The sequence below is a fragment of the Oncorhynchus mykiss genome, chromosome 3 (assembly GCF_057628025.1).
Source record: "Oncorhynchus mykiss isolate SJ-2025 chromosome 3, ASM5762802v1, whole genome shotgun sequence".
Lineage (NCBI taxonomy): Eukaryota > Metazoa > Chordata > Actinopteri > Salmoniformes > Salmonidae > Oncorhynchus > Oncorhynchus mykiss.
This window is the reverse complement of record NC_143024.1, coordinates 9,040,001-9,051,873: the sequence shown is the minus strand read 5'-3', so window position 1 is coordinate 9,051,873 and position 11,873 is coordinate 9,040,001. Positions and strand designations below refer to the sequence as shown.

The window sequence follows — 11,873 nt, the reverse complement described above, 5'->3', positions numbered from 1 at the left end:
AAAAAAGTTAAGTGCTTTAACTGGAAATGGTGGAGAGACAGAAAAATGAAGGTCCAGTCATCTGTCTCTTTAAAAATCTAGATTTAGGTCTTTTAGATAATTGTGTTTGTCTGTGTCCCAGACCCGCAGTCTTAAGTGATTTCCATCCTGTTTGTCATACATCTTTAGCCCGACACGTCACCATTTATAGTCAGTAATCAATGGAAAAAAATATATAGTCAGTAATCAATGTAAAAATAAAAACAACTTAAATTGTCACAAATTGCTTTTTAAATCTATTGATGAGTGTCTGAAATAGACTTCTCTGAAATAGTCTTCTCTGAAATGGTCCAAACAACCCCTGGCTGTCATTGACCACTGTCTGTACGATTACAATTTCAGGGAGAGAGAACGAGAACAGAACTGAAACAATTATTTTAACTTCAGGACTTTCCCCAGGAAACGAACCGATCAGAAAACCCCCCGGGTGATGTTGTCCAGGGATGTCTCCCAAATGGAACCCCATTCCATATATAGTGCACTACTTTTGACCAGAGTCCTATAGGGCCCTGAGGTAAAGTAGTGCACTATATAGGGAATAGGGTTCCATTGGAGATGTAGGCCAAACCTCTACATGTTAAGGAGCATTCTGACATGGTTGTTTTGAACAGCCCACATTTGTTCTTTCTCTGGCTATTTCTGCCTCATTCCACCATGACACACAATAGGTATCCTTTCTCTCTCTCTCTCTCTCTCTCTCTCTTTCTCACCCCCCCTCTCTCTCTTTCTCCCCCCTCGCTCTCTCTCTCTTTCTCCCCCCTCGCTCTCTCTCTCTTTCTCCCCCCTCGCTCTCTCTCTCTCTCTCTCTCTCTCTCTTTCTCCCGCCTCGCTCTCTCTCTCTCTCTCTCTCTCTTTCTCACCCCCCCTCTCTCTCTCTTTCTCCCCCCCTCTCTCTCTCTTTCTCACCCCCCCCCTCTCTCTCTCTTTCTCCCCCCTCGCTCTCTCTCTCTCTCTCTCTCTCTCTCTTTCTCACCCCCCCTCTCTCTCTCTCTTTCTCACCCCCCCCCCCTCTCTCTCTCTTTCTCACCCCCCCCCATCTCTCTCTTGTGCTCTCTCTCTCTCACTTGTGCTCTCTCTCTCTCACTTGTGCTCTCTCTCTTGTGCTCTCTCTTGCTCTCTCTCTTGTGCTCTCTCTTTTGTGCTCTCTCTCTCTCTTTCTTTCTTTCTGTCTTTCTCAGAAGCTGGAGGCTGGAACACTCTGAATGTTCCAGATCGGTCCCAAACACAGTCACCCAAAATTTCCACGTTTTTTTTTCCCCCTGCATTTTAGTTTCGTGAAAGTGTGACTGTGTTTCTGCCTGACCACAATGCCTGAAAAACAAATATTTTTCCTTCTGGAATAAACACACAGATTACATCCTAAATGACACTCTATTTCCTATATAAGTGCACATATGTTGACCAAGCCCCATAAAGGCTCTCATTAAAAGTAGTGCACTATATAGGAAATAGGGTGTGATTTGGGATACACGAACACAGCACACTTGGTTAAACTAGACACAATAAGCTCAGTTCCAGCCCTTTAGCTTTAAGGGATAATACACGTCATGTCTTCTGCTGTGAGCAGATCCAATGACAGAGCAGTAGATAAATAGCACCTGCATGATTACAGCCTGTGGTGTTCTGAGAAAGACAGGGAACCCTGTGAGCACACAGCAAGGCAGATAGTGTTACCATCTTCTGCTCCTAAGGGGTCCGTGTTGATGTCAACAAAGCCAAAACAATGATTCTCAACCTTATGTTCCGAGTGAGGTTGTTATCTGTGTTGGGTGCCCAACATAGATATCTTTGACACTCGTTGGGGTGCCCTGATTTGTTATGGGTGTTCCCAGTACCCCCCCCCCCCCCCTCCCCCCAACCCACCTGTAAGTTGAACCCTGCTGTCAACACAACTAATGTACTGTAACCGAAATGGAACGTCTTGGAGAAAGACACCAAATATAGCTCCCTTCTCACTAATTTCAAATGAACAAGAGAATCTCACCGCTCAAGAATAAGGAACCGTTCCTCATCCCGGATGATGCTGGGCACAATTGGCCCAGCGCCGTCCGGGGTTTGGCCCCGTCATTGTAAATATGAATTTGTTCTTTAACTGACTTGCCTATTGTAAAAAATCTGCTCAGTACAAAGATTCTGATGTTGGACTCCTGAACAAAACCTGTCCCTTTACTGCCATCTATTGGCAGGATTAAGTCATCATTTGTTATGATTTCCCATTTATTTTCTTGACCAGACAGGGTCAACACTTTAGGGTAAATCTAACCTCATCCCAAGACTAATTGCGGATAGCAATAGTAGGAAGTGTCTGGTAAACGAGATCAGGGTGAATCCATATTAAAAACAACGTAAACAGGACGTGCTGACTGGACTCCCGTCCTGTGGTAATGACTCAGCGATTTAAGATTGAAGTCAAGGTGATGGGTTGTGATGAACTTTATGCTCCATCCTGCTCATTGCATCACAAAGTCCTCATGGAGAAATGCAGCCCAGACTGTCAGTGGTGAAAGCATGTGTTCATGGTCTCTGTGCAAACTGCCTCGACCCTTTACGTGAGGTTTCAATGGCTCAGGACCGATTCAACTGAGGTGACACGTAGAAACATTGATCCTCAATATCACCTCTGCCTCCTCATCCCCTCCTCCCCCCATCTCCACCACCACTATCCTCTTCCTCCTCCTCCACCACCAACATCGTCTTCCTCCTCCTCCACCACCACCACCATCATCTTCCTCCTCCTCCACCACCAACATCGTCTTCCTCCTCCTCTTCCTCTTCCTCCTCCTCCACCACCACCATCATCCTCCTCCCTCTCTTCCTCATCCACCACCACTATCCTCTTCCTCCTCCACCACCAACATCGTCTTCCTCCTCCTCCACCACCACCATCATCTTCCTCCTCCTCATCCACCACCACCATCCTCTTCCTCCTCCTCTTCCTCATCAACCACCACCATCCTCTTCCTCCTCATCTTCCTCCCCCCATCTCCACCACCACCATCCTCTTCCTCATCCACCACCAACATCGTCTTCCTCCTCCTCCACCACCACCCATCCTCTTCCTCCTCCTCATCCACCACCACCATCCTCTTCCTCCTCCACCACCCCATCCTCTTCCTCATCAACCACCACCATCTTCTTCCTCCTCCTCTTCCTCCCCCCTCCTCCACCACCACCATCCTCTTCCTCCCCCTCTCCTCCTCCATCACAATCCTCTTCCTCCTCCTCTTCCTCCCCCCTCCTCCACCACCACCATCCTCTTCCTCCCCCTCTCCATCACAATCCTCTTCCTCCTCCTCTTCCTCCCTCCTCATCCACCACCACCATCCTCTTCCTCTTCTTCCCCTCCTCCTCCACCACCACAATCATCTTCCTCCTCCTCTTTCTCCCCCCTCCTCCACCACCACAATCATCTTCCTCCTCCTCTTTCTCCCCCCTCCTCCACCACCACAATCATCTTCCTCCTCCTCTTCCTCATCCCAATCAGCTTCATAATCATTCTCTTCATGATCCTCCTCCTCCGTTTCTTCCTCAATATCCTCCTCTTCATTACCTTCGTCATCAACATTACTTTCCCCATCAACATCATCATTATTTTTTCCTCCCCATCAACTTCATCACATTCATCTCCATCATCTTCACAATCATCAAATTCCTCCTCCTCCTCTTCCTCATCATCATCATCATCTCTAGGCCAACCCTCCACTCCACTTCCAATTACCCCTTTATTACCCCTTTATTCCTATAGCAGGTAATGTAAGGCAGGTAGCCTTGTGCTTAAGAGTGTTGGGCCAGTAACTGAAAGGTCACTGGTTCGAATCCCCTAGCCAAATATGTGGACAAAAATCTGTCAATGTGCCCTTGAGCAAGGCACGTCAACCTTATAATACAGCATTAATACACAGTACAGCATGTAGCTTCACACAGCGCCAGCAGATGTCCCCTTCTCCTCGCTGCTGTTGCGCTCCTTGACCCGTCTACAGCCAGCCAGCCACGACGGCCCGGGCGTCGCAGGAGAGGAGGGGCTGGCGCATCACGGTCTGTAACGTACTACGAGGGCTCTGTGTGAGGGTGTGTGATTCTTCCGGTGGCGGTTCATTCTCGCGAGGTGAGCCCTGAATGGTGTCATCTACTAGCCGTTAATCAGCGGATTCTCTGAGGAAATACGTTATTTTTAAATGTATGATTTTCCTATCCTGAGTTTTAGAAGCGGACAGGAAACGGAGGGATATGCGCCTAGGCAAATGTGGATACATCTTACCGAAAACGCGAGGGGAGGGAAACATGTAACCGGGCGTTCGGAGCGGCACCTGACACTTCGCGAGCAGGACTCTCGGTCTGTTGTATCCACCCGTTATTTTATTATTTGAATTATTGACACACAGTATTTTTGTGTTTTCCGTTGGATATTATCGTCGAGCCAAGACTGCAAAAATGAGCGAGGAAGTATCAGAGGTCCCCAAAGAACTGCTGGGTAAGACATGTGAACACCGGTTTGTTAACGGTAGCTACTAACCGCTAGTAAAGGCAACCCGCTGTGTCTTATTGTGATCCAGGAAAACCCACGGGCTTGTAATGATGCGGGATTTTACTGTGTGGCAAAATGTAGTTACTGCTATTTCAGTAATAACCATCCAACAGAGAAACGCTGTATTCGCTGAATTCCATTGTTAGACTATCATTTAACATTTAACCAGACTGGCTGGGTTTAGCGACATAAAATCGTACAAATAGCAGAAAAATCGTTTAGATAGAGAGACATCCCAGTGTAGTCTCAGTGAGATTGTCTTTCATTCCTTTTAAAATCGTGTCTTTATCCCAGTAAATCATTGTCCCGTTGTATTGGGCTACAGTATTATTAAACCCGTGAGTACATCTCTAACCGTTTGGAAACCTCAGGCATGGCCGAGTGTAGCTTCAGACGGTCTTTGTAGGTGTTTCTCTCTGGTAATCACCTTGTAAAACGTAGAATATCTGAGCTAATGTCACCTACGTGTAACATCAGTCAGGCAACTCATCTCGTTCAAACCTCATGGTCCACGTGTGTGTCTATGTTATTAGTCCCTAGCTACGACATCAGATGGACCTGCACCTGCTGGATGTAGAGAAGTTGATGTAAAGGACAACTCATTATACAGTGTAGTCCTAAAGCATGGTGTGTGTTCATTGGCCTTCATGCTATACACCATGCTTTAGGACTACACTGTATAGCATAAAGGCCAATGAACACACACCATGCTTTAGGGCTACACTGTATAGCATGAAGGCCAATGAACACACACCATGCTTTAGGACTACACTGTATAGCATGAAGGCCAATGAACACACACCATGCTTTAGGGCTACACTGTGTGTTCTGGCCTTTATACAGTGTAGTCCTAAAGCATGGTGTGTGTTCATTGGCCTTCATGCCATACCAGAGGAGTTACTGTAACTAAAAGGTAATTACCTAGGCATATAGGCATACAGAGTTCAATAATCACATCAAAATGGTATTTATCACATGTGCTGAATACAACAGGTGAAGTAGACCTTACAGTGAAATGCTGAATACAACAGGTGTAGTAGACCTTACAGTGAAATGCTGAATACAACAGGTGTAGGTAGACCTTACAGTGAAATGCTGAATACAACAGATGTAGGTAGACCTTACAGTGAAATGCTGAATACAACAGGTGTAGGTAGACCTTACAGTAAATGCTGAATACAACAGATGTAGGTAGACCTTACAGTGAAATGCCGAATACAACAGGTGTAGTAGACCTTACAGTGAAATGCTGAATACAACAGGTGTAGTAGACCTTACAGTGAAATGCAGAATACAACAGGTGTAGTAGACCTTACAGTGAAATGCTGAATACAACAGGTGTAGTAGACCTTACAGTGAAATGCTGAATACAACAGGTGTAGGTAGACCTTACAGTGAAATGCTGAATACAACAGGTGTAGTAGACCTTACAGTGAAATGCTGAATACAACAGGTGTAGTAGACCTTACAGTGAAATGCTGAATACAACAGGTGTAGGTAGACCTTACAGTAAATGCTGAATACAACAGGTGTAGTAGACCTCACAGTGAAATGCTGAATACAACAGGTGTAGTAGACCTTACAGTGAAATGCTGAATACAACAGGTGTAGTAGACCTTACAGTGAAATGCTGAATACAACAGGTGTAGTAGACCTCACAGTGAAATGCTGAATACAACAGGTGTAGTAGACCTTACAGTGAAATGCTGAATACAACAGATGTAGGTAGACCTTACAGTGAAATGCTGAATACAACAGGTGTAGTAGACCTTACAGTGAAATGCTGAATACAACAGGTGTAGTAGACCTTACAGTGAAATGCTGAATACAACAGATGTAGGTAGACCTTACAGTGAAATGCTGAATACAACAGGTGTAGTAGACCTTACAGTAAATGCTGAATACAACAGATGTAGGTAGACCTTACAGTGAAATGCTGAATACAACAGGTGTAGTAGACCTTACAGTGAAATGCTGAATACAACAGGTGTAGTAGACCTTACAGTGAAATGCTGAATACAACAGATGTAGGTAGACCTTACAGTGAAATGCTGAATACAACAGATGTAGGTAGACCTTACAGTGAAATGCTGAATACAACAGGTGTAGGTAGACCTTACAGTGAAATGCTGAATACAACAGGTGTAGTAGACCTTACAGTGAAATGCTGAATACAACAGGTGTAGTAGACCTTACAGTGAAATGCTGAATACAACAGGTGTAGGTAGACCTTACAGTGAAATGCTGAATACAACAGGTGTAGTAGACCTTACAGTGAAATGCTGAATACAACAGGTGTGGTAGACCTTACAGTGAAATGCTGAATACAACAGGTGTAGTAGACCTCACAGTGAAATGCTGAATACAACAGGTGTAGTAGACCTTACAGTGAAATGCTGAATACAACAGGTGTAGTAGACCTTACAGTGAAATGCTGAATACAACAGGTGTAGTAGACCTTACAGTGAAATGCTGAATACAACAGGTGTAGTAGACCTTACAGTGAAATGCTGAATACAACAGGTATAGTAGACCTTACAGTGAAATGCTGAATACAACAGATGTAGGTAGACCTTACAGTGAAATGCTGAATACAACAGGTGTAGTAGACCTTACAGTGAAATGCTGAATACAACAGGTGTAGTAGACCTTACAGTGAAATGCTGAATACAACAGGTGTAGTAGACCTTACAGTGAAATGCTGAATACAACAGGTGTAGTAGACCTGACAGTAAATGCTGAATACAACAGATGTAGGTAGACCTTACAGTGAAATGCTGAATACAACAGGTGTAGTAGACCTTACAGTGAAATGCTGAATACAACAGGTGTAGTAGACCTTACAGTGAAATGCTGAATACAACAGGTGTAGTAGACCTCACAGTGAAATGCTGAATACAACAGGTGTAGTAGACCTTACAGTGAAATGCTGAATACAACAGGTGTAGCAGACCTTACAGTGAAATGCTGAATACAACAGATGTAGGTAGACCTTACAGTGAAATGCTGAATACAACAGGTGTAGTAGACCTTACAGTGAAATGCTGAATACAACAGGTGTAGTAGACCTTACAGTGAAATGCTGAATACAACAGGTGTAGTAGACCTTACAGGGAAATGCTGAATACAACAGGTATAGTAGACCTTACAGTGAAATGATGAATAAAACAGGTGTAGTAGACCTTACAGTGAAATGCTGAATACAACAGGTGTAGTAGACCTTACAGTGAAATGCTGAATACAACAGGTGTGGTAGACCTTACAGTGAAATGCTGAATACAACATGTGTAGTAGACCTTACAGTGAAATGCTGACTACAACAGGTGTAGTAGACCTTACAGTGAAATGCTGAATACAACATGTGTAGTAGACCTTACAGTGAAATGCTGAATACAACAGGTGTAGTAGACCTTACAGTGAAATGCTGAATACAACATGTGTAGTAGACCTTACAGTGAAATGCTGAATACAACAGGTGTAGTAGACCTTACAGTGAAATGCTGAATACAACAGGTGTAGTAGACCTTACAGTGAAATGCTGACTACAACAGGTGTAGTAGACCTTACAGTGAAATGCTGAATACAACAGGTGTAGTAGACCTTACAGTGAAATGCTGAATACAACAGGTGTAGTAGACCTTACAGTGAAATGCTGAATACAACAGGTGTAGTAGACCTTACAGTGAAATGCTGAATACAACAGGTGTAGTAGACCTCACAGTGAAATGCTGAATACAACAGGTGTAGTAGACCTTACAGTGAAATGCTGAATACAACAGGTGTAGTAGACCTTACAGTGAAATGCTGAATACAACAGGTGTAGTAGACCTTACAGTGAAATGCTGAATACAACAGGTGTAGTAGACCTTACAGTGAAATGCTGAATACAACAGATGTAGGTAGACCTTACAGTGAAATGATGAATACAACAGGTGTAGGTAGACCTTACAGTGAAATGCTGAATACAACAGGTGTAGTAGACCTTACAGTGAAATGCTGAATACAACAGGTGTAGTAGACCTTACAGTGAAATGCTGAATACAACAGGTGTAGTAGACCTTACAGTGAAATGCTGAATACAACAGGTGTAGTAGACCTTACAGTGAAATGCTGAATACAACAGGTGTAGTAGACCTTACAGTGAAATGCTGAATACAACAGGTGTAGTAGACCTTACAGTGAAATGCTGAATACAACAGGTGTAGTAGACCTTACAGTGAAATGCTGAATACAACAGGTGTAGTAGACCTTACAGTGAAATGCTGAATACAACAGGTGCAGTAGACCTCACAGTGAAATGCTGAATACAACAGGTGTAGTAGACCTTACAGTGAAATGCTGAATATAACAGGTGTAGTAGACCTTACAGTGAAATGCTGAATACAACAGGTGTAGTAGACCTTACAGTGAAATGCTGAATACAACAGGTGTAGTAGACCTTACAGTGAAATGCTGAATACAACAGGTGTAGTAGACCTTACAGTGAAATGCTGAATACAACAGGTGTAGTAGACCTTACAGTGAAATGCTGAATACAACAGGTGTAGTAGACCTTACAGTGAAATGCTGAATACAACAGGTGTAGTAGACCTTACAGTGAAATGCTGAATACAACAGGTGTAGTAGACCTTACAGTGAAATGCTGAATACAACAGGTGTAGTAGACCTTACAGTAAAATGCTGAACACAACAGGTATAGTAGACCTTACAGTGAAATGCTGAATACAACAGGTGTAGTAGACCTTACAGTGAAATGCTGAACACAACAGGTGTAGTAGACCTCACAGTGAAATGCTGAATACAACAGGTGTAGTAGACCTTACAGTGAAATGCTGAATACAACAGGTGTAGTAGACCTTACAGTGAAATGCTGAATACAACAGGTGTAGTAGACCTCACAGTGAAATGCTGAATACAACAGGTGTAGTAGACCTTACAGTGAAATGCTGAATACAACAGGTGTAGTAGATCTTACAGTGAAATGCTGAATACAACAGGTGTAGTAGACCTTACAGTGAAATGCTGAATACAACAGGTGTAGTAGACCTTACAGTGAAATGCTGAACACAACAGGTGTAGTAGACCTTACAGTGAAATGCTGACTGACAAGCCCTTAATCAACAATGCAGATTCAAGAAAAATACATGATAAGAAAATATTCACTAAAATAAACTGAAGTAAAACATAAATAAAGAATTAAAAAATAAAAATGAAAAGATAATAGAAACATAACAAATAATTAAAGAGCGGGGTCACCGGTTAGTCGAGGTAATTGAGGTAGTATGTACATGAATGTATAGTTAAAGTGACTATGCATAGATGATAAACAGAGAATAGCAGCAGAGTAACAATTGGGGGGAGGGGGTGGGGGGGGGTCAATGCAAATAGTCTGGGTAGCCATTTGATTGGCTGTTCAGGAGTCTTATGGCTTGACGGTAGAAGCTGGTTAGAAGCCTCTTGGACCTGGACTTGGCTCTCCGGTAACATCTAAACAATGTAGGACTACAATGTAAATAAATATGTGATTGAATTGTATTGAAAGGAAGCTGGTCAAATCCTGACTCAAGTTACTAGTTTAGTTGCATGTAAGGACAGCAGATTACACCAAACCCCGTGGGTAAAGACCTCTCTGTTTCAAAGTGATATGATAGGATTCAGCTTGGTGACTTTTACCCTCCCTATAGGACACCAGATTACACCAAACCCGTGGATAAAGACCTCTCTGTTTCACAGTGATATGATAGGTTTCGGCTTGGTGACTTTTGCCCTCCCGATATGACACCAGACGTGTGTAGTTGACGTTAGACGTTTCTAGATTCCAGTATCATTGAGGTTGATCGACCAGCTCCTGATAAGCTCACACCCTGTCCTCGTGATGGAATTCTGTTTTGAAGCAGCACAGTAACACAAGCAGTTGTAAAAGCAGAACAGTATCGGGGCCAGTTCTCCCATCAGAACAATCATGCATTGTGATGGTGTGACTGAGAGAATGAGGGCTGACATAACATCATGTGCTGTGACATCACAGTCAACGGCAATAGAATAGAACAGGGGAGTGACGGTAGAATGAGGATCTCATTTCTTCTAGGAGCTGTTGTAACACAGAGCAGCATGGAGCAGTCAGTCAGCACGGAGCAGTCAGTCAGCACGGAGCAGTCAGTCAGCACGGAGCAGTCAGTCAGCACGGAGCAGCCAGTCAGCACGGAGCAGCCAGTCAGCACGGAGCAGTCAGTCAGCACGGAACAGTCAGTCAGCACGGAGCAGTCAGTCAGCACGGAACAGTCAGTCAGCACGGAACAGTCAGTCAGCACGGAGCAGTCAGTCAGCATGGAACAGTCGGTCAGCACGGAGCAGTCAGCACGGAGCAGTCAGTCAGCACGGAACAGTCAGTCAGCATGGAGCAGCCAGCACAGAGCAGTCAGTCAGCATGGAGCAGTCAGTCAGCACGGAGCAGCCAGTCAGCACGGAGCAGCCAGTCAGCATGGAGCAGTCAGTCAGCACGGAACAGTCAGTCAGCACAGAGCAGTCAGTCAGCATGGAACAGTCAGTCAGCACGGAGCAGTCAGCACAGAGCAGTCAGTCAGCATGGAGCAGTCAGCACGGAGCAGTCAGTCAGCAAGGAGCAGTCAGCACGGAGCAGTCAGTCAGCATGGAGCAGTCAGCACGGAGCAGTCAGTCAGCACGGAGCAGTCAGTCAGCATGGAGCAGTCAGTCAGCACGGAGCAGTCAGTCAGCACGGAGCAGTCAGTCAGCATGGAGCAGTCAGTCAGCACGGAGCAGTCAGCCAGCACAGAGCAGTCAGTCAGCACGGAGCAGTCAGTCAGCACGGAGCAGTCAGTCAGCATGGAGCAGTCAGTCGGCACGGAGCAGTCAGTCAGCACGGAGCAGTCAGTCGGCACGGAGCAGTCAGTCGGCACGGAGCAGTCAGTCGGCACGGAGCGTGCTGTCAGTCAGTCAGCACAGAACAGTCAGCATGAGAATTCTCTGTCAGAACACACCAGGAAGAGAAAGTAGCTGCATTGTCTGAGAGATGCTCATTGTTCTGTTCTCTCGCTCTCTCACACACACGCACGGACGCACACACACACAACCAAGAGGATCCTCTCATAGCCCTCACCTGGATTGTGTGTGTGTGTGTGTGTGTGTGTGTGTGTGTGTGTGTGAGAGAGAAAGAGAGGGGGGTGAGAGAGCGAGTGAAAGAGCAACAGCGAGAGGAGAACACTGATTTGCCTGAACAACTTTCTCTTTGTCTGACGACTCCGAGGCTTGTCAGCCAATCACAAGCTGGCACAAGGCCAAGCACCAGGGT

At 44.9% G+C, this 11,873-nt stretch overlaps 1 protein-coding gene across 4 annotated transcripts in view; it reads left to right on the top strand.

The window, feature by feature from the left end:
- Positions 1 to 4,039: 4,039 nt before the first annotated feature.
- LOC149984307 (F-actin-uncapping protein LRRC16A-like) overlaps positions 4,040 to 11,873 on the top strand; it is a 198,660-nt gene continuing 190,826 nt past the window's right edge. For all 4 annotated transcript variants that reach the window (XM_090219905.1, XM_090219918.1, XM_090219902.1 and 1 more), the window contains exon 1: positions 4,040 to 4,510. In XM_090219905.1, coding sequence (XP_090076031.1) covers positions 4,471 to 4,510 — 40 coding nt within the window. In that variant the 5' untranslated portion in view covers positions 4,040 to 4,470. The remainder of the gene's footprint in view (positions 4,511 to 11,873) is intronic.